Source organism: Leucopleurus acutus (genome assembly GCF_964270905.1).
Source record: "Leucopleurus acutus genome assembly, chromosome: 10".
Lineage (NCBI taxonomy): Eukaryota > Metazoa > Chordata > Mammalia > Artiodactyla > Delphinidae > Leucopleurus > Leucopleurus acutus.
In genome coordinates this window covers 25,149,081-25,172,678 of record NC_139153.1, presented here as the reverse complement: position 1 = coordinate 25,172,678, position 23,598 = coordinate 25,149,081, and the positions used below count along the sequence as shown (strand labels likewise).

Below are 23,598 nucleotides of genomic sequence, written 5' to 3'. Positions count from 1 at the left end.
ATATATACACTACCAAATGTAAACGAGCTAGTGGGAAGCAGCCATATAGCACAGGGAGATCAGCTCGGTGCTTTGTGACCACCTAGAGGGGTGGGATAGGAAGGGTGGGAGGGAGACGCAGGAGGGAGGGGATATGGGGGTATATGTATGCATATAGCTGATTCCTTTTGTTATACAGCAGCAACTAACACAACAATGTAAAGCAATTATACTCCAATAAAGGTGTTAAAAAAAAAGAATAAATGAGTCACAGTCTTGCCTCTTACACATATAGAAATTAATTCGGCAGCCTTTCTGAGCTCTTTTCCCTTCACCTGTAGGATCCTAGGAGATCAAAGAGAATTTCTTACCTGAGAGATAAATATCAAAAGGGCAGTGTTTACCGGTGTGGTGTGGCATTTAGAGGGCCAGGCTGTGCTGAGCAAGTTGTTATTTCCTGATGTGTCAATGAAGATTTATCAGTTAGTCGGAAAGGTGAGAGTACAAGGTAGCAGTCACATGCAAAACTCCAGCGTTTACTGTTAATACCACTGAAACTGGAGGGAAGGGGGCAGGGCACGACATAGAGGAAACTGGTTAGAACCGACTAGGTCTAAGATGGCGGAAGGTTCTACTTCCTGTGGCCCTTGAGCCTCATTGGACATTCACTATAATACATCAGCTAAACGACACGCCCACCAGTGCCATGACAGTTCCGAGGCTAACCATAAAAGGCCAAAAAGTGGACAGTGGCCCAATCCCTGGAAATCCCCGCCCCCTCCCCCCCAAATAGTTGGAATAATCCTCCCACTCATTAGCCTATGACATTACCCACCCCAGGGAATTCCCTGGCGGTCCAGTGGTTAGGACTCAGCGCTTTCACTGCCATGGCTTGGGTTTGATACCTGGTGGGGGTAACTAAGATCCCTCAAGCCATGGGGCATGGCCTCCCCCCCAAAAATTACCTAGCCCATAAAAACTAACCACCCCATATTTCGGGGCCTCTTGCCTTCTGAAATGCTCCACACTCTGCCGAGTGTTTTTCTCCCTTGGCCACTCTCACTTTCTGAGGTGACCCCATGCCCTGGGGCCGCTCTTGCCTTTTGAGATGATCGCATTCTGCCTACGGAATGTGGATCTCTCTAAATAAATCCACTTCTTACCTATCACTTTGTCTCTCACTGAATTCCTTCTGTGAGGAGACATAAAGAACCTGAGTTTCATTAAGTTCTGAGACCAGTCCTGAGATCTCAATTAAAAGACAGTGGGTTCAAGTCCCAACCTGAGTTGTGCGGTTTCACCACCTTAGATCTTAAATCTATGTACTTTCAAAAAGACCTTGCACTTTGGCTTTAGTGATCACTTAGTACCTGCACTAGAGAAGTAAAATCATACCACTCCTGCCCCCACCAACGAGCACAATCATTAAAGACATCACTGGGTGGAACTAGTCAAAACATTTTCACAGAAGGCCCACTCCTGCAAAAAGAAAAAGAAAAACAAATAACTGTGTTGGAAAGGGCCAGCTTTGTCATTCGTTTGTAATGACACATATTCCAAAAGCCCTAGCGTCTTATCGTGCTGAACACCCACATGCTGATGATGTTGAGGGATGATAAGAGAAATCACCTGGAGGAACTTGGAAGGGCTCTTCCTTTCATGATTGATGCAGCCCACCTAAGGTGGTCTCAGGCTGCCCACAAGCAGGAAAAATCCTGAGAGCTCTCACTGAGTCTCAGTACCTTCTTTTTGGTGTGACCATTTATGGCAGGCAAAGAACTTGTGCGATGTAAGGGTTTTACAAATAGTTTCAATTGTCATTTAAGCCAGGGACCATCTTAGATACCAAAAGAGATATTTGGGAAGTGAGCAGTGTCCATAATCACCATGCCGGTGACAAAATAAAGCAACATACTATCGCACACAATACCGTTTGGAGTGCCCAGGCACTCAGGTTCTGTAGGAAAATCCTAATTACTAAGCCACACAAAGGAACAATCCGAAAACTGCAAGGAAATTGGAAAGGGTTACAAACATGATCAACCAGAATACATGTTGAACCACTCACTAACTGATTAGCCTTTTCATCTAGTTAAAAGTATGTCTAGGGCTTCCCTGGTGGCGCAGTGGCTGAGAGTCCGCCTGCCGATGCAGGGGATACGGGTTCGTGTCCCGGTCTGGGAAGATTCCACACGCCGCGGAGCGGCTGGGCCCGTGAGCCATCGCCGCTGAGCCTGCGCGTCCGGAGCCTGTGCTCCGCAACGGGAGAGCCCACAACAGTGAGAGGCCCGCGTACCGCAAAAAAAAAAAGTATGTCTAAATCCACATACATCTCTATCTCCAAAAGATACGTTTTGAGATTATTTTCATCTTAACTTTCAAAGCAAGGCATTTTGGACTCCTATCTCAAAACACTGGTAAGTGTAATTTTTATACTTGTGAAGTAGTTTGAACCACATTGTTCATTAACTTTATAATTAAAACAGAAGTCCTTCTTCCCCATTTTAATAGAGTGAGAAAGTATTTCTTCGTTTTGATTGGAAAATAAACCAGGACAATGAAAAGGAGTAGAATACCGACTGCCATGAAGAAAATCCTCCTCAAACAAAGTTTAGTGCATTTACTGGGGATTGTCAGAGGTGTGCTAAGCACTTCCATTTCCTTTTACAACTCCATGACGTCTGCCCCTTCGAAGATGAGGAAACTGATTCTTAAAAAGAGGTTAAGGAACTGGCCCAATATCACACAGTCAGGTGATGAAACTCTTGGCTTGGCAGGTTTTGCTTTATCGCCAGGGTTCTGTGCAATACCATGCAGCTCAAACTTTCACATGCATTCATATTAGCTGGGGATCTTGTTTAACGCACATTCTGACTCAGTAGGCCGAGGGCGGGGCCTGAGACTCTGAATTTCTAACATGCTCTCCACTGATGAGGAGGGAGCTGGTCCATGCACCAAACTTTGAGTAGCAAGGCGCAATACTATTGCAAGACCATCATTCCTTCCCTTTCAACAGAATGGTATGACATTTCATGGCATTGGGAGCCAGACACTCTCTCTTGGTTACGTGACCCTGATATATCTGAGATAACACGGAGACAAGAAAGATATCAATCCAGAAGCAATCGTGGTTATGGAATGCATACATTTCCATGTATTTTTTACAGTAAAAATGCATTAAAAAATCTTTCACAAAAGAAACTTAAAAAATACAAGTAGGGTGTTCAGTTCTCCCCACAAAATTCTTTCAGGCGTTGACTGTGTCATGGGTGGGAGGGAAGTTCCTATAGGGTTTGATTTAATCATACAAAATACTCATCCATATCATCTCTCATCAAGACATGTACATGAAGTGTGGAACTAGGGAAAGTAGGCTCAAAAGAATCAGTCTCCAATTTAAGGTTACAGTAGTTCAGAGAAAACACTACCTTTCTGCTTAATGCATAGTCCCTGTACAGTACGATATTTCCAAAGCAAATCTGATATGTGGAACTCAGACGGCACTGCCACATCAAAAGTCTTCACAGACGGAGCCAAGCCCAGGTGGGTAGCACATAGATTTTAAGATGTCAAGTATCATCTCTGACAACAAGAAAGACATCAAAATGTTAACTTCACGATGTACTCCAAAAATCCACCTCTTGATTTCATTTATTTAAAACTCTGGACCACAATTGAAAGCATCGATCATTTAACATCACGGATTTGGCTAGAAAGAGTGAGAGAATTTCTAGCAGTGGAGCCTTAGGAATAAAATCCCCAAGTTGGCTCTTAGGAAATTGATGAAAAAAGAACATCATTATTCAGCTCCACCTTACCACTGTAGTTCAATGTACGCTCTGTATGGAAAACTCTGAAAATAAAAATAGCAGTCACAGACTTTTTCCTCTTTTTTAGCTACAGAAATGTACAATTGTGTCTGTTCCAGGAAAGAAACTTGCTTTGTGCGTGTCCACACAATGACAGCTATTCATTCTAATGTTATGTATAAACCCATAAGTCAAATAAAGCTATGAACAATGTAATATTTATATATGCATAGTGTTTTATAAAAAGATTGGCCCACATACTGCTTTTCATCAATACAGAAAGAGCATTAAGTCCATAGCACACCACAAGAAATGAATGAAGAACAGAAATGCAAACAAGTGCTTAATAAATCACAAGCAGGCTCACCATGGAGGAAATGATGATATTCAAACCAACTCAAGCTTCAGAGAATTACTTATATAGTCTCCCATTTTTAAAACAGCTTTACATACCTGATTTAGTTTACAGTAAAATATATCCCAATGAATCAATTTGTTCCATATTCAGAAATATAAACACATATCACATTCCTCACAGCTAAATTTTGTGTCATAAATTCTCTTTTATACAAGAAAAAAAGGCAACAGTTGTTTGTTTTTAAAACAGGCTCTATTAATTACAATTTTTAACTCTGTACACATGGTAATTGGCTGGTTTTCTCCATTTTTTTTCTTTTTCCTTTTTTTTTTTTTTTTAAACAGTACCATGAGAACAACAGTGATTGACTTGCAAAGTTTTGTGTCTGTATGGAAAATGCAAAACAGTACTATGGAAATACACAATGCATCGTAAGCAGCGGTTTGCTGCAGTGGTCCAACAGGTACAAGCAAAGGTTTTGGCTCAGCTAGGCAGTAATCCATTTCAACCGCATCCTGGGGCTACAGCCGACCCAACCAAACCTCCTGTGAGATAGTAAAAGAATGGGTCTTTTATCAAAGAAAAATCACTATGTTTTGCTCTGTCGAAAGACTAAAAGAACAGGGTCATAAGGGCAGAGGTTTGCCAGCTAGATCTAGAACCACTGAAATCGCATCCTTCTCTCCCTTTCAATCATCCTGGAGACTTTCATTATGGTTCCAAAGGAAAACTGGCATTTCTAAGAATGAGCATGCCCAACCCTCATTTCTTTTAAACATTAACAGAGAGGTTCCTTCCAACAAGGCTTACTTACTCCCTTCTCCCCAGTTTGGCAAAGGGCAAGCGCGGGCTTACGCTAAAACGGGGGAACATACTTTCTGTACTGGCAATTCTTAGGACTCCTCACGCCAGGCACACTGTCCCCCATTCCATCTCCTGTTCCGCCTCAAATCAGGCAAGACAACACAGAAGGTGTTTCTTATCCATTCCTTCCAGTAGTTGGGCAAAGCTGTGATGGCACTGCCTTAATGAAATCTTATTAGATGTTGGTGATGCTAATGAACCTGAGCATCTGTGCTTGGGCTGCATTGGGGTAATGGCGGCCAACCTTCTCCTCCTGGCACCTTTCTACGGCCAGGGAGAGTACGAACTGTTTTCTGAACCAACTATAACTTGAGAACATAACATTTCTTTGTGCTGTGTCGTTTAACTATAAATATCCTTCATGTGCGATAGTAGTCTCTTCATACAGTTTCTTAATTTTAGGATCGTCGGCAATCCTGATCCATTCCAAAGAGTCCTCAGCTTCTACAAATATAATTTTTGCCTTTTTGCTCTTTTCTTTTTTTCAAGAAAAACTCCTAACTACAGTATAGCACTACATCACTACATAAGTCTCTATCAAATTAATTAAACTTGATCAATGATTTTCCTTACTTAGAGAAGATGATCAACAGCCCCATTTTACCAGGAGAGAAAAAGGTCGCTCCCCCCAAAAGGGAACAATTCTTGACAATTCTACAGTTTATGTAGAAACAAAATTGATATCCCTTGGGGGCAGCATTTGGCAAATAATTTCCAAAAAAGTATGCATTTAAAAATACTTTCTTTAATATGATACATCAGGCACAACACTTTTCATATATATATATTTTTTTCTTATAAGATTTCAAATGCATCAAATGTTTGTCGCAAGTCAGAGAATCATCAGGCTGACGTCAGACGCTTCACTAGGTAAGAAACTAAATCATTTCAGGTCTGTGAGCTTCCTCTTAGAACCTTTGACACGGTAAAGGCTGGAATGTGATTCAGGGTCTCAGATACTGAGGTCGGTGCTACATTCTTTGTAAGGTCGCCTTCTCTGCTCCGGGGGATGTCTGGAACTTCGGCCGGCATCCTGTTTCAGACTTGTCTCGTCCCTCTCTCGGTGGCCGCCTTTGTCCTCTTTGCTCCTTTTCTCCAGGGACCGCTCTCTCCTCCGCTCGGGGGACCTGGTCCGCCGCCGGTCTGTGGATTTGGCTCTCCTTTCGGGCGAGCTTCCTCTCTTGCGCTCCGGAGATCTCTTCTGATCCAAGAGTCTCTCAAGAGACCTCCTCCGGCGGCCGGGGGAGCCGTCCCTCCGGCGGGTTGGGGACCGCTCTCGCCTCCTCTCCGGGGAAGCCTCCCTCTTCTCCTGCTTCTCCCTCCTCTCCAAAGTGTTGTCAGCGCTCCTCGTGCCCTCCCTCCGCTTCTCCGGGGGCCTCCTCTTGGGACCATTGGTCACCATCCGCTCGGGTTGGGCATCTCTTCGTCCCTCGGGTGCCCGGTCCTTGGGTCGGCAAGCCCCACTGTCGGGTTTTCTAGAAGTTCCGTTCCATGTGTGATGTTCGTTGGGTTGTCTGCTATACTCTCTGCTGCCTTTGGGATCTCTCACGTGTGCCCGCTTTTCCCCATGTGGTGATGATTTGTGAAGATCGGGTGGATAACTGGACTCCAATGATGGATGTTGTCGGCGGTCGGGGGGCGCGGCCCTCATTTCCGGAACACCTTGTGGACCGGTGGGAGGGCCGTTCCCGTCGCTGCTGGGGTCTGCGAGGAAGAGAAACCAGAGCAACAGTTTGGTACCAAGGACCTCGGCTCCTGTCTCCACCCGCACACGTGAGATCCCATTAGTCACAACAAACAAACGACTGTTACAGCAGTCAGAATCAAAGCCAACTGGCTCTTGGTTAATTTAAGTATAACTGTAACTAGTCAGGGTTAAAAAACTGGTACTTGTGGCTTTCCACAGCTAGTCTACTGTTCTTTATACTCATAGACCATTAAAGAACTTGTAACATCAGTCATGAGTTTAGTCTTTAAAGGCACAACCCAAATAGTCTGTCTAAAAGTATCAGAATGTCCCCACCCTATCTCCTGCTCTTTTTTCCCCACTCTACCCCCCTTCCTCCCTGATCCACCCCCCCAGCCCCCAGCCCCCAGCCCCCATGACAGAAAATATTCCTTTCTTTAAAGAATACTTGTTTTAATTTGCTTTAAAACAACCTGGGCTATTGACCTGGAGGGTCATGAGAGAACTTTCTGGGGGAATGTAAAGAGTTGATGTTTTGATCTGGGTGGGGATTAAAGGCGGGCATAGAGAGGTAAAACTTCACTGCACTGGACCCTCAGGCTTTATGCATTTTACTGTAAGCAAAGTATACTTCTCTTTAAAAAAAAAAAAGTTATCCAGCCTGGTGATTACAGAGGCAACACAGCCAGATGTTGATGATGAGCAATTGTGACATTACGGGAGGGTCCATTTAACATTCTCTCTACCATTGTGAATGCTGTTCAACTATTTTCTTTACTTTTGCATAAGTTTAAGGAACTGTTTTTAAACTGTAAAGTCTGCTGACAGATAAAAGGGAGTGGAAGAGAGGCCGTCAGGATCACATTTGACATTAGATGGGGTTCGGATAGAGGCACTTTTCTGGATGCTATAGAAGCAGCCATAATTACATCTTTGAGCCGTGAAGTCACTGGACAGCTTCTTACAACCTCAAGTTGTCTATAGATTAAAAAGCAGGGCAACGCATAGGGCTCCTATTTACTGTTAAACTATCTGAAATGACGCTGCAAATGTTTTAGGTAGCATCCCGGATGTATGACAGCTCTTTTCAAAACAGGGATGCTTTGTCACACCTAAACCCAGTAAGTCATACACACTATTGCATTCCAGGCAAAGCACCTGAAATGATGTGCTGCAGCGTGGAGGGCAAACCAGGGCCACAGTCACAGGGGCGAAGGAATCACGGGTGCCCCCTTAAGGATCTTTCATGAGCCAACAAGGTCAACATTAAGCAATTAGTCTCTTTCACAAACCATCTCCCAAAACCTAGGGTGGGTTTTAACAAAAGCAGGAATATAGCCTAGAGCAGGAATCAGTAAACTTTTTAAAGGAAAAAGTTGTAAAGGGCCAAAGAGTAAAATATTTATGGTTTGGCAGGCTGCATAGTTTGTCACAACTGTTCACCTGCCACTATAGTGCAAAAGCAGCCGTGGGCAACACATAAAAGAAACGGGCATGGCGATGTGCCACTAAAACTTTACTTACAAAAACAGGCTGCGGACAAGATTTGGCCTGTGGGCTGTCATTTGCCAAGAGATAACTGAGTAGGAAATCTCATCTTCCTGTCTATCAAAGCCCTATCCCTCCAAGTGAGAGCTTTGTGATCTGAGGTTTGTTTGTTCTGAATGCTGGGTAGACTTCTAGAATTAACACACGCAGAAGCTTATGAAGTCATTTTAGGATCTAGGTGAGGAAAGGGGCTTCAATGACTATCGTAAATCTAACCTTGGGATTTCTTACACCTACTTTTAAGAGAAGGGAGGGTAAGACTTCCATAGGGTCAGCGGTGTACTTACAATTCAAAGAACGCAGGGTGCTCAGAATGAATTGCCAAACATATCAAAATAGAGCTAAAGCAGAAGCAATGAGGAAATTAGGCCACAGCACAGAAACACCTAGTATTGATTGAGCTACAAACCGTAGTTTGATTATGGCCCATAAGGTAGAAGCAAGCCTCCCCGAGCTTTTCATTTCTCATACATGCAGCGATATTAGGAGGTATCATCGCTGTAGGAGGGAGGGCCCAGCACCAAGAACAGTCAGAGAGAAAGAGAAAGAGAGAAAGAGAAAAAGTTGAACGTTTAGATTCCCTATAACAAAGAGGAAAGAAAAAAAAAAAAATCTGCATTTGTTAACATAGGGCAAAGAGAGTTTATTTGTCCAGTCAGACAGTCTAAGGCAACACTCAAATAAGGCTGCAGAGACCAAAATCGGAACAGTGACGTTTTCAGACAGCCAGATAAGGTGACTCGAGAACCCAGACAATGGATGCATCCTTTTTTCTTTTTTTCTTTTTTTTTCTTTTTCAAACAACTGGAACAATGACAGGCTGGCATAGGAGAGCATTAACAATAAACAACAAAGGAACAAAGTTCCCTCCCTCCATCCCCCCTCCCCCAAGACCACGGCAGTTAAATTAAGTACAAAAAACTCATTACAAAAATAGCCTCACAGAGAAGCAGGTTCCAATCAAGTCAGAAAAATATTGGAACTTAACATATTATAACCCATTTGTGATTCTAATCAATAGAATTAGAGAGATTTAGTCCCAATGACACATGGAGACATTACAGTAGCACAACCCTGGCACATTCAACCCTTCTTGGAAAAAAACTGTGTATTTCAATGATCTTTATTTTTAGCCCAAAGAACATTTGTTAGTGTTGGATTTTCATCCTCAGTGCAACAGACATAGGTTTTGAGAAGGTACACAGGTTACTGACGATGACTCGCAAATGAAAGATCACATCCAACAGAAGCATAGGGAAGACAGAAAGGGGAGATAATGTTACACAGTTTCAGTGGCATCGATACACCTATGGTCAAGGTTTAGTACAGTGCACAGCTGTGGCATCTTAATGTTGTCAAAATACCTCCCCCATGGTTGGCCATGTCTCAAGGGGCCTCATCTGATACCCATCCCATCCCATCCCATCCCCCCACCCCCTGCCCGCCTTGGGCCCCTTGTATTTTGCGCCTGCATGAATGCCCAACACCTGGGAAGGCTGTCCTTCAAAGGGGTTATCCTTCTCCTTGAGCTGCATCTGAATTAAGTATCTCATCAAGTCCAAAATGCAACTGGGAATTGTGCCAAATGACTTTCAGAGAAGAGGGTGACAACAGATAAATCCCTAATAAAGGGGACCAACGTATATGGGGACCATTCAATCACAGTTTCTATAGAAACTTTTGTAGACCTTTGGTTGGGAAGAAAAGCCCTACATCTAGGGCATAGCTTTTTTTTTTTTTTTTAATTTTAAACAAGAATCTCAAATAAATAGGATGTAATTATTATAATATACAATATTTCACCATCAGAACACTAGGCTAGGTGAAGAGCATTACTGTTTAGTCAAATCATGTCTACAGATATGACAAGGAACTCTATGTAAAAGCTGGCTTTCCTCACAGGAAAGGTATAGTAATGTGTTTCCCTCACGATGGGCACTGGGAATCGATTTCATCCTTTATCACCTAAAAACATATGGTTAATATACCAACAGTTTTGTCTGTTTTGTAGCAGTGGGCTCAGGTGGTCTGATGTGGGGTAGGGACCAGTGGGGGGGGGGATGCAGAAGTATTGCATACAGAGCATCAAGGAGGTGAGCAAGGCCCCCAAATCATCTCCAAATTTCACGCCTCTTGAATAAAGATATCAAGTAACCAAAAAAGAGAGAGAAAAAAAAGAATTGTGCCTCAACATATCACTCAGGAAACCTGCTTTCCTGCTTCTTAAAAGGACTAGAGTCATTTTGTGCTAAGAATTGGATCTGAGAAACAGTTTGGCACAGTTCAAACAAACATTGCTTGGCTCTTGGTCGGACTAGACAAAATGTTCTCTCTGACGATCAGGAAGGGGGCTATAAAGAGCTCGTCTTAGGCCATGCCCCAGTCCACGTAAGCAAGCAAAAGGATGAAATGTGTAGAGATTTCAGAACAAGCGAGGCAAATAATCACATGGTGCGAGAGGCTGGTAAGACACTGGTGAATAGGGGAAACAAAAAGACTTTCCTGCTGCAGTTCTGGAGACAAATTCATGGAGTCATGCCAGGGAAGGAAGGAATGTTTTCATAGTTTGACCCACCATATTCTGGTACGGAGCCGTCTCCCCGCTTCAGAAACAGACGCACTCTGCGGCCACCATTCTTAATCAGTTCAATAGCCCGAGAATGCTTCATGTTTTTGGTGGTCTCGCCATTGATCTCTAAAATTTCATCACCAACCTGCCAAAGCAAGAGAGAGCCAAGGGAGAAGATCACAAAAGGGTTTCACCAGCTATTGAGGTGCTTTGTAATTTTAAATTCTTTCATTTATTGACTCACTAACTATTTACTGAACATGTTCCAGAAAAATCTTCTATTGTTTAGGATACAGCAGTGAAAAACCCCCCAAATCCCTGTCCTCATGGAGATGGTATTCTAGTGGGGTAAAGACAATAAGAAAATTATAAAAATGCATGTACACTAGACAGTGTTAAGTGCTAAAAAAAATAAAGTAGCAAAGGGAATATTAATTGTTGAGGGGAGGCGGATGTGGCAGACAGTTTCTAGGATGGCTCCCAATGGTCCCTGCCTCCTTGAATTCATATGCTGTGTAATGCCCTTTCCTTCGGATGTGGGCTGGAATTACTCACTTACTTCTAACAAACAATATGGCAAATGTGATGGGAGGTCAATTCAAAGATAAGGTTACAACATGGTTTTGGCTTCTGTCTTTTTAAAAAAATATTTCATTTATTAAAAAAAAATTTTTTTTCAGCCACAACTCACGGCACGCAGGATCTCAGTCCCCTGAGCAGCGTTTGAACCTACACCGCCTGCAGTGGAAGCACAGAATCTTAACCACTGGACCACCAGGGAAGTCCCTTGGCTTCTGTCTTACTTGTCCTCTTTTGTTCTCTCAATTGTTCATTCTGATGTATGCTGTGAGCTGCCCTACAGACTCTACGAGAAGGAAATGAGGGATGGCTTGGGCCAACAGCCCAAAGCGCACGAGTCCTACCAACAACCCTGTGAGTGAGCTTTAGAGGCAGATCCTTCCCCAGATGAGCCTTCAGATGAGACCACACTCCTGGCTGATACATTGATTGCAGCATTTACTAGGAGTCAGCGACTATGCCAGGCACTGGAGGCAAAGGAGTAAACAAGACAGGCCAGATCCTTGCTCTCATGGAGCACATATTCTAGAAGGTAGAAGAGGAAAGGACTGGCTTTGGAGTTTAAAGGACTAAATTTGAGTCCTATCACTTGTTAGCTAAGTGATCTTGGCTAAGTCCTTTACTTTTTGGAGTTCACCTCCTCATCTGTATAAGAGGAGGGTAACAACCCATGCCTACCATGCTGAGGGGTCCAATCGAATATTACAGTATGTCTTGTGAACTATACAACATTGTACAAAATATCAGAATAGTGGTATTTCTTTCAATCGAAAACTTTTTTAAGTGAGTGAAGACATGGAAAAGCATATGCCATGTGTCTGAAATATAAACAAAAGGAATATAAACCACCATATATGCACACATTATGCATGTGTATGCACAGAGGAAGAATATACAGGAAACTGGTATATTAGTTTGACCCTGGAAACTATATTTTTACTATGCACCAGTTTCCTCTAATTTTTAAAAATCACATTCATGGTCTACCTTCTCAATTAAAAAAAAAAAGCTCATTAAAAATTCAGTCTGAAGAAACATAAAATTCAAGATTCTGTCTTAAGTTACAAGCATTAAATTCCCCACCTTTGGTCACTCTTTTCCCTCTTTCTGCTCAGGGCTAATTTTAATCACTTTTTTGATTTCCTGACCTGACTCTCAATTTCTTTAATTCCTTGCAAATTGTTCCCTATGTATGTCCCCATCTATGCCCCCTATCTCTAATGAGCAGATGATTTTTTCTTTTCTAATCATCTGATCTGCCCAGGAGAGCAACATATTCATACGTGGTAAGAGGTATTAGATATCTAAACAGAACAGATTGGACTTCTGGCACATGTGCATTTAAAATTTGCAGCTTTGATGACTACCTAGTGACCCTGAATAGTCACGCCACGGACTCCTTGGCCCTCTGCTAATGCAGAGTGTTAAATTATTCCCGAGGCCTAGGGGGAGGCGGCAGTGGCTAGCTAGAGACTGCATGGAGCTCACCACCCAGAACCTACAGAACCACACGGCTTCCTGCTCTTGAAGCATGCTGGGATACCCAGGAATCCCTGGGAAGTGATGTGCCTGCCCCATGAGATTAAGTAAAAGAACTATGGAGATGGGATTCAGACAATATCCATGTTAATAAGTTCATAAGTGACTTTAATCCTTCACTCAACCTCAGAGTTGGAAGAGCTCACCTAACTTTAGCAGCTACAGCTAACTATGCTTGAGGGAGAGATTTATGCTAGGGTGGGAGTCCTGCACTTGGAGTGTCCTGAAAGCTTTAGAAACATGTAATTCTCATGAACGTGCAGGTTCTAACCATAGGATGTCAAGAAGTCACTGCAGATGACTTCTTTATGTCCACTCCAGATGCCTCTCCCTACTTACCCTCATCTTTCCACACCTTTCTGCAGGACCGTCCTCTGCTAAGCGCAGAACATAGAGGTCCATGTTATACTCTCGGCCCCCCCGAAGACTAAAGCCAAATCCCTTGGCACCTCTTTCCAGTTCCACAGTGTAAAAATCTTGTTCCTGTTCAAAGAAATTAAGTGCAGTCATTCTGGGAGGACTTAAATCCACACACATTTCTCTCTCCCTCTTCCCCAACATTCTCCATTATGCTCGTTTGACACAAAGGCACAGTTTCTATCCCCTTCTTGGTGGTTCTTGATTGTTTATTAATATCAATTAACCTTAGGAGTTTGGAGATCTGGAATGTGAAAACATTCATGAGTGTGCATACAGATTGCGTGCCAACACGCATACATTAAAGTTTAATCGGTGAGGCTGCAACTTGCATTTGGGGCAGGAAAATCCTTCATTAAATAATATCATCCAGCACATTGCTGGGTATTCAGCCTCCCTGCCCAACGTCTGCAAACATCTCATCATTAGGATACCAACAACTACCTCCACACATCTGGACAGTGGTACCCATGCTTATTAAGGAGAATCAGGAATGGATTAGGGAAGGCTCTGAGAAGGCCAGTCGGGGGGGAGAAAAAACCTATTAAACTCTGTATCACCCCATGTTTCCCAAATTTGCTTCACCTGCTATTACTTGTGCACCCTCCATTACCACCTTGTGTGACAGCTGGGTAGCTTTAAGGGGTCTCATCTGAAATTCACAAGTCTGAGAAACACCTTAACAAAAAGACATTTTCTTGACATAAATGCCTTTATGAGTACCATGACAAGACATGAGCTGTTTTGCTCTTTCTCTGATCACCAATCCTTGAGACAATTATAGCTTTTTATTTTGTTTGGGTTTCCCCCCGAGCCCTGCCTAGAAAAGGATGTCTAGGAATATCTTTCAAAGGTAGTAAAATAAAATGTCATTTCCTTGATAAGCCAATATGAGCACATGTTTAGTACATACCCCTCACAAAAAGTTATTTATCTTAATTGAGGGTGCCTTTTAGAAGATGCCTGGTAAAAACAGCTTTAGAAAGTTGGAAGGAAACACACCAAGCCAACAAGGAAGAAAGACAAATGGCCCTCACCTGTGTTCCCTGGGGTGCTTTGAACTCAAACTGAGACTCCGGCTTTGGTTTGGTGGTATTCCTGCTGAAGCGAGAGAAAAAAGTATAAGAGCAACCCACGGGGAGACAGAGAAAGAATCAAGGAGGAGCATCGTCACAACAGGAGTTACTTTTCCCCTTGAAAGTAACAAAAGAAACCAAAGCCATGTCTGACCTTGTCTCCTGGGCCCCTTGCTGCGAAGGGGTGTGTGTGGTGGTGATGGTGGCAATCTTCTCCGCATTGGTCAGCAAAGTGGCATTCGAAGACTCTGCAGGGTAAGACAGAGCATCAGGAAATGAAGGCCCCAGAGAAGACACTGTCACACCAGGAGGTGTGCAGAAGCCTCACCCGTGAATTCTATCTGGCTTCTCCGTCACCACTACAAACAGTTTTGAACTGAATTTCTCAACAAGAGTTTAAAGGACCATTCTAAGATCTTCTATGATGTGAGCCACGTACACTCCCATTACCCTCCTCCCAATCACACATCTCCACAAACGAAAGAAAGAGTTTACCCAAGAAAATGGTACTTTAAAATTGTAGCCAAGGTAGGTGCCTTTCACTCTTCCCCCATCACTTATAAAGGGCAGGCCCATCAAATCATAGCACCACACCAGAATTATTTCCCATAATTCTACAGGCTGATGATGTCTCTGCTAATGTTTCCTGCAGTTTTTCAGCGATCTTTAGTGAGTCTGTTTGATTTTCTCATGTGACTATTAAAATCAAAAGTGCGCAAACATCTTGTTAAACACACACGCACATAACATCTACTTTCTTCCCCAAAGCTTTTATAAAATGAAGCACAACTAAAAATGTGGAATTCTTGTGAGACCTCACCTAGATTCACTCATGAAGAGTTCATTTTAAAACTTGCATTAGTTAGAGCTGGAGTTTATAAATCTAAGTTGTACAGATCAGGAAGCCACCCTAATGTAATGGATATGATTATATTCTTATGAAAATTGCCTTTCTTCTCCACTAAACACATTCGTAAGCAACTTCATTGATCTCTGGGAGTTTGGAGACCCAGAATTTGAAAACACTCATGAAAATGCCTACAGATTGCAAACCAACATGCATATATGAAAATACAATCATTCACATTTTAATAGTTTTACTAATTATTTCTCCATTAAGGTCAAGGCAGATAGTAAGCAACTATGAGCAAGTTACACTATTAATATTTATTTTTAGGTTGACTGTTTGGAACTTGGCACACGTTTTCTAATCAAGAAAATGCTAAATGTGGTGGTGAAGTTCTTAGATTAGCCTATAAATGCCCATTTAATTCATAGTGTGCTGTGAAATCCAGAAGTGTCTAGGAGCCCTGTGGTTCACAGTAGGCACTCCAGTGTTTGTGGAATACATGTATCTACCCATCATGTATAACCGAGTTTCTATGGACATCTCACTAATCCTAAGTTTTTGGGATTTTACTTTCCTAAGGTAGAATCCCCCAAAATCTTCCATTTTACTTTCCTAAAAATACTACTCAGATTAGGTCTGACTTCCTGTTATTTTATTTTCATTACACATAGGCGTTAAAAGCAAGGGCTGGAGATCAGACCCAGGTTCAAATCCCTTTGTCCCCCACTCATTAGCTGTGTGCCTTGTTTTCCTCATCTGATAGAAGGGGATGATGACAATAATGCCCTTTTCTTGGGTAAAAATATATGAAATGTTTAGCACAGTACCTGACATGTAGTAAGCACTCAATACACACTGACTGTAGCTGTGGCCCTTGCTACTACTTCTACTTTGTATTTATTACTGTGGTAACGTGTATAAGTTATTTAAACTCTGCAAAATTAGAAAGTTGAAATACGATTTTAACAGTTTCTATTCCAGCTCTAAAGATTATGATCTGGACAGTGAAGGCACAAGATTAGTAAGAAAATGTAACTAGATCAGATGAACTAAAATGTGAATCCAGTTCATGCTTTAGGGTGATGTCTCCCACAGAATCTGTTTTACCAAATGTTGCTCCAGATTCTGAGGGAACAGTAATCTGTGGTCAAATAGGGTGAAAAATAGTGGGTGACACAGAGAGAAATGTTTTTGTGTGTCTGTGTTTTGTTTCTCCTGTGGACCCTTAACTGTGCCAATACGCTTTGTGACCCTCCAAGGTGGGGAAGTGGTACTTCTTAAGCTTGTCAGGCGTAATAGTTATAAGGTCAGATTCTAGAGTCAGACTACCTGGCTTTGCAACCCAAACTCTGCAACTTACTGGCTGGGACTTGAGGCAGAGTTACTTAAACTTTCTATGCCTCAGTCTCCTCATCTACACATACAGCATAACAGAAATATCTAAGAACACTGGTGCAAAGATTACCTGGGAGGAAAGTGTTTGGGCTCGTGCCTGGCACATAAAAACTGCTCAAAAAATGATGAGCATCATTTTTATGGGTGGCATGTATTTATTACTGTTATCACAATATTGAGTATATTATTAGTCCATTTTTATGACTGCAGTTAAGCGGCACAACCAAGGCGATAAATCTAAGTGGTATTTCATAAAGTCTGCCTGCTGTGCCTATACAAGGACTAGGAGACCGCACAGCCTGTCAATGTGATTTGCCAGTAGTTTCATAAATGTGTATTTTTAAAAACTTCATATTGCTCATTGTAATTAATTTTATGGAGACTCTCTGGGAAATCACAAGGTTGCTAGGGCCATGGGGAAATCATCATCAGGATACCAAAAAGAATGTTCCCTTGTAATTAAAGTGATTATAATTACTGAATTGTGCAGAGGTTCCCCTTTAGAGTTCTTGGGTGTTTTTTTTTTTCTTTAAAAGCTTAAAATCAGTAAGATTTATTTATTTGTTTGTTTGTTTGGTTGTGCCAGGTCTCAGTTCCGGCATGTGGGATCTAGTTCCCTGACCAGGGATTGAACCCAAGCCCCCTGAATTGGGGGCCCAGAGCCTTAGCCATTGGACCACCAGGGAAGTCCCTCTTGGGTGTTTTTGGTAGCCAGAGTTTTCTAGGCAGGGCAGATCCCATTCTCAAACCATTTTAATACTTATGCCATTTTCAAGGTTTGATGAGATATAATAGATAATCACTCAACATACATATAAATAGAATTTTTATTAATTTTCCTTCCATCATTCCTTTGCTACTTTTCACATATTTATATGCAAATCTGTTTTGGATTGAAGCTTAATTTTAAGCATTTCAAAAATTAACATTTAATATGCAAATGCCTAGCTGAGCCCACTGAATTTTTCTCCTTTTGCTTGTTTTCCTTAATCTATGAACAACCACCATATCTCGATTGTTTCCAACATGCCAAGCACTATGTTAGGCGCATTATCACATGTACTATTTCATTTCATCCTCACAACTCAATGAAATAGGTGCAATTAGTTACCCCCACTTTATAGATAGAGACACTGGGGCTTAGAATAAGTAGGCAACACATCCAAGGTCTTCCGGAGAGCAAGTAGAGGCAATGGGAATTAAACCAAGGGCCTGCCTGATAGTTAACTTTTAGTTTCATTCTGTTTACAAGGGAATTATGCACTGGTATCAAGGAAATCGTATCGGATTGGTACATTCCCTTCAAATAAGCAAGTGCTTTCACCTTCCTGTAAAAGTACCACCAACTTCACTAAGCAGTATCAGAGATTAATTAAGATACAAAATACCCTGGTTTTGAATTCTATATTTCCTGGGCCATCTCCGAGCACTAAAATAACTTTTAGTATACCCTAGATTTCCAGGATGCTTTTTTAATATCTATTAATATACACTTATATGTTTTTAAATGAGCTTTTACGTCTTCATTTAGAATTAAACCAAGACAGTATGTGCTGAAATTCTCTCCAGCTTTTTAAAATACAGAGATGAAGCCCATTCTCACAAATTTATATCTCTATCCCAAAGCAAAATTTGCCCCATATAATAGAAAAAATGTAAAAGAAGGGCTTGATATAAGAGTACACCCTAGAGGCAGTTTTATAAAGGGGTGTCAAGGTATTTGACTTTTAAAACTCCAAGGCAGATGGATGGACAGACTGGCTGTTTTCATGATAAATTCCAAAAAGTGCCCTACATCCTTTCTTAAACAGTGTTTACACCTGGCTTTAGCTCTCCCAGAGGAATGAAAATGGATATTACTACACTTTCTACAGCAATCGTGTATCAAGACGAGCATATCCTAGCTCTCAAGGCACTGTCACGGTGCCATGCTAAATCAGGGCACTAACTTCTGACAGGAGCGCCGCCTATCTTGGGTTTCAAGTTATCTCCGTGACAAGTGATTACAATTCCAACCTTGCTCCCATGTTAATATCCTTAGCCATCCTTATGGAATCCACATTACAAGGCCAAGCAAATCGACAACGGATACAGTCATTCCTTTCATAAATATGTTAATGCATAAACACATATGTAATAAATATCTGAAGGGAGCATTTGAAAATTTAAATGCCATAAATATATGAAAAGTTTTGGGAGACATTTAAAATGTATATAATGGAAACCCTGCTCTTCTTGCCCGAGTATATGCTAGCTATCATATCCACAGAGTTTTCTATTAAATAAGTAAACCCTTTTAGGCCTTTGCCAAGGAAATAGCACTATCTATGTTGCCAAGCCCTATTACCTATACAAGCAAATACTTTAAATCAGAGAGATGTGAAGTACAAAAATAGATACATGTATATGCATAAATGAATCACCTTTGCTGTACACCTGAAACTAACAGAACACTGTTAATCAACTATACTCCAATAAAAAATAAAAATTAAAAAAGACTTCAGGAGAAAAAAGACTATATTTAAATAATATATTTTTATTTTATTTTTATCCCTTCTTTCTTTCTTTATTTTGGCCGAGCCAGGCGGCACGTGGGATCTTAGTTCCCCAACCAGGGACCTAACCCAAGCCCCCTGCAGGGAAGCGTGGAGTCTTAACCACTGGACCACCAGGGAAGTCCCTAAATAATATATTTTTAAGCTCATAAATATTTTCATTACCTTGAACTTGATTCAGTCTGATGATTTTCCATGTGAGCCTGGCTCAGTCAGGGTCTGCTCTGTCTGATTAGAGTCTCATTCCACCCAGATTTCACAGGGTGTTTCTATAGAACACAAGTGGTAGGAAGTATGTGTGGTGTAACTAGTCAAAATTCAAGTTCAAATGCAGTATGTTCAGCCATTCTCTGGGCCTTTCTGTGTTGCCATGATCAATTTCCTATCCCTTGTCCATCTCGCACAGGAGAAGAGGCTCTGCCCCCACTTCATCTCCTATCCTGGTCCCAAAGGTAGTAAAAGCAGAGATGGTGAGAACTCTGAGCCAGGCCTGTCCTAGAACTGAGAAGGCAGGACTTTGAACAACACGATAGTGCCAAATCAAGGGGGTCGTGTTTCAAACTTTTGTTGGAGCCAGAAAGGTGAGAAGGAAACAAGAGAGGTACAGTGAGGGAAACTACTTAGAGAGGAGTGAAGCTGGAGAATCACGTGACTGATGATAAGAAAAAAGAACATGAGCATGGGACTCCCCTGGTGGTCCAGTGGTTAAGACTGCACTTCCATTGTAGGGGGCACGGGTTCGATCCCTGGCTGGGGAACTAAGATCCCACATGCCGTGCAGTGTGGCACAAAAAAAAAAGAACAAGCAGCATGAGCTAGATAAGGCAGTGGATGGGGAGTGGGTTCTAAGCACTGCCCAACCACTGGTGCATCTTCCTTTTTTTTTCCTTAAATTTGATCATTTTTTATTTAGAAAACTAAAACAATTTGTTGTAAGAAATCAAAATGATGGTTACAATGCCTTATGTAGAACAGAGGGAAAGTATATAATAAAGTCATTTGGGGACTAATACCAGGTATAGTTTAATCCTTTAAACCGTATATTAATATTTTGGTTGTGAATTTCATTTGGGGACATTCTCGGTCATTAACTATACGCAAATCTCTCCTTAATTCATGACTCCATTAATGGTAGGTGGGTGAGCTCTTAGAGGAATCTCTGGATACACATTTTGCAAATATTTATCCTGAGTTGAAATAAGATTCACATGACAGGATAAAGTCAGAGAACACAAATATTAAATGACAGTTTGAAAATGATGACTTCAGTTCAATCCTTGTCACACCTTTGACTTGAATGTCTGATAAAAATAAACCTCAAGAACTTAAAATTGCTCAACCACATTGTGACATTTCAAGACTACGTTGCTTTGTAAGTTTCTCTTTCAGGAACTGTGCAAAGAAAGGATGAGTTAGTCTTCTTCAACTCAGTAATGGACAAGTAACTGTAGCCCAGAAGCTCATATAAAGTGTTTAGCCTGATCTCCTCCAAGTTTGGTCAGCTTATCTCCTGTCTGACTCATAAGAGAGCCTCTTTGTGAAGTGCCTTGTTGGGTTTCTGAGAACAGTACCCTGGACAAGACGTATTTCTAAGAGCTCCAAAGCCACTCTAATGAAGAACTTCAGTCTCCTTGTGAGGATCATGGAACAAAATGCCTCTGGGCTACTGGATCCATTAAATACTAGAGTGAGAGACTGAAGGAGATCAGAGGTCCCTAACATGGAGAGAACACCTTCCTTTTACCTACAATCTACCATGTCCAACACACTTTCACGGAGAGGAGGTGGATCCAGCACCATTTTCTCTTCATCAGATTGTAATGGTCACTCTCTGTCTTCTAGGTTTTTGCAAAATCCTTCTGGATTGCCCCAGCATCTCTCCATCTCTCCAGAAACCTAACTCCCCTGCCTTCACTCTAATTTCCAAGATGGCAACTTTTGGCCCCATTTAAAAGATGAGCATTACAAACCCACCCTCTGGCTGCCAGGATTGATTTGCTTTACCTGGACTTTGAAAATTACAACGTAATTGGTGAAGAGTTTTATTACCATGGTGATGAATTCCTGAAATATCATGGAATGAAATCACATCCTCGGCAACACGTCGTTCCTTAACTACACTGTCTCAACTGTAATGTTTACTTTCTTCTAACCAAGATGGCCTGTGATACGCCTGTCTGAATTCTACACTGTTGAAAGACTGAAGTTTTAAAAAATGTCTTTTTATTCACAACTGTTTTTGGATGATCTATCTTGCTTTCTATTTTTTGGTGTTCAGGTTCTCCAAAACTATTTTCCCTCGCAGAACATTAAATTAAGTCAACAAGTATGTGCACAGGAGTATAAGTTGCTTCTGCATATCTACATCTTTCCTGATTGTGAACTCTTTTTCTAAGCCCTTCCCTTAAGGAGCACTTTCTTTCCTTCCTTTCTGGAAATTCTCATTCCCACATTAAGACTGACCAACATAGACCCAGCCAGTCAATCCCTGTGTCTCTTTCTTTTGGATTAATTTTTTTGAAATCTCTCCACAGCATGGAGATAAATATATCTGAATTTATATACTACATTAGGCTCTCTCAACCATTTGTCACCAAATTTTTCTGGCCTCCTTCAGCCTTTCCATTAGGAACCTATGTTCTATCATCTTGTGATCACTTTCCTAAGTTGTAATAGCTTTCCAGTGTGGTAAATAGGTAGAATGGACTCTAGACCAGATGGTAAATTACTAACCATGCATTTGAGGCAGGCTGAAATAGACCATCATTCAAGGAGCTATTTTTTCCTCTACATTTGGTATGGGGTATTTTGGGTACAGAGGAACCTCTCTGTTCTTAGGACCAACGATGTTCAAATATTTATTGTTCGGTTTTAGATTTTCTTCTTCTGAAAGGCACAGTCTACAGCACTCGAGATTTAAAATAATATGGCTCACTTTCTAGCAATTAGTATATAAAAATGTTGATCTGCTGAATTACTTTCAGATAAAATCTCTGATTTTCTTATTTTATACATCAGTGGCAGAAAGTTTTATCACAGTTCCCCCATAAACCACAGTTTCCTCTTGAGAAATACTCATTGACTTTTAGAATATATTTTATTTTATAACATATGTAGCAAGAATGAAAAAAAAAAGACACTGAAACATTCTAGGACAACTATCACTTCTTTCCCAAGGGCAAAGTCTGCTTAGAAGGAAGTCAATACACAGGACTTAATTCTCTGAAGGATCTATACTTAGTGACATTAGCGTATCAACTTCATTTTTATTAAATATGAATAATGAGTATTGACACTTTTTGCTGGATAATCTTTGACAGTGGGGGCTGCCCCATGTACTGTAGGAGGTCTAGAAGCATCCCTGCTCTCTACCCACTAGAGGCCATTAGCACCCACTCCAGACAATGCCAAATGTCCCCCCAGGGGACAGAATCACCACTGCTACAAAAGAACCAAAGATTTGAATTGAACCAATCAAACAAATAAACAAGAACAGGCCTAGTTTAATGGAGGCCAGTTAAAATATCAAAAACACAGAGATTTTATTCTTTTTTCATCCACATGCAAAAATTAGGGACAAACCACATAGGCACAAATCCTAACCTCCCATTAAATAAAAAACTTTGATACATTCACTTATTCAGATTGGAAAAAAAAAAAAGAGCACTGGCTCTGCATTGTCCTTACATAAGTTTTGTGATGTCGCCATACTACGCATTCAGATTTTAGTCATTGTTTTAAAAAAAATCTTTAATAATTGCCAGGTAGAATATCAGACGAGCTTCACCACCTGTACTCAAACTTTTCTGCTGTTTTAAAGACAAGGGCACCAAAGCCAAAATAAATTGGAGAAAGTTAAAGATTTTTCTGAAATGTTTATCTCTGTAGCAAGACAGGGTCCCAGGGCTAGAGGATGAAGTCAAGAGGGTGACGTAAGATTTAGTAACAGTGGCTCATGTTTGCTTGATGGGTATGTTCAGTTAGACATGGATAAGGCTGCCTCTAAGTCAAAACTATTCAATTACATGAACACTAATGATAGAGACAGAGCTGAAGAGAGACACACACACAATAGGTATACTTTACCATCCCCGGGAATGATGCGGAGGGTAACTGTGTTTCCCGCTTCCTTGATGAGGTTGACAATGTCGGAATGGGACTTGTTGGTGATGGAACATCCATTTACCGCCAAGATCCGGTCTCCTACTTTCAGCTTGCCACATCGGTCAGCAGGGCTCCCCTCAATAATCCGACCTATTTTGTGAGGCATGGCCACACATGCATTGCCTGCTTTGATAGTCAGTTTTAATTGTTTTTAAGTTACATGGGAATAGAGTGAAGGGAGGAGAAAAAGGGTTGAGAAGGGAAAGAGA

General features: G+C 41.4%; 1 protein-coding gene across 10 annotated transcripts in view; it reads right to left on the bottom strand.

The window, feature by feature from the left end:
• Window positions 1-4,030: 4,030 nt before the first annotated feature.
• Window positions 4,031-23,598, bottom strand: part of MAGI1 (membrane associated guanylate kinase, WW and PDZ domain containing 1) — a 618,198-nt gene continuing 598,630 nt past the window's right edge. For 3 of the 10 annotated variants that reach the window (XM_082848947.1, XM_082848948.1, XM_082848955.1), the window contains 6 exons: window positions 23,312-23,512; window positions 14,580-14,673; window positions 14,387-14,447; window positions 13,272-13,415; window positions 10,821-10,959; window positions 4,031-6,714 (listed from right to left, as the gene is read on the bottom strand). In XM_082848947.1, coding sequence (XP_082705073.1) covers window positions 5,963-6,714; window positions 10,821-10,959; window positions 13,272-13,415; window positions 14,387-14,447; window positions 14,580-14,673; window positions 23,312-23,512 — 1,391 coding nt within the window. In that variant the 3' untranslated portion in view covers window positions 4,031-5,962. Of the gene's footprint in view, window positions 6,715-10,820; window positions 10,960-13,271; window positions 13,416-14,386; window positions 14,451-14,579; window positions 14,674-23,311; window positions 23,513-23,598 lie in introns of all 10 variants that reach the window. The other 7 variants (XM_082848954.1, XM_082848950.1, XM_082848946.1 and 4 more) reach the window with 5 other exon arrangements.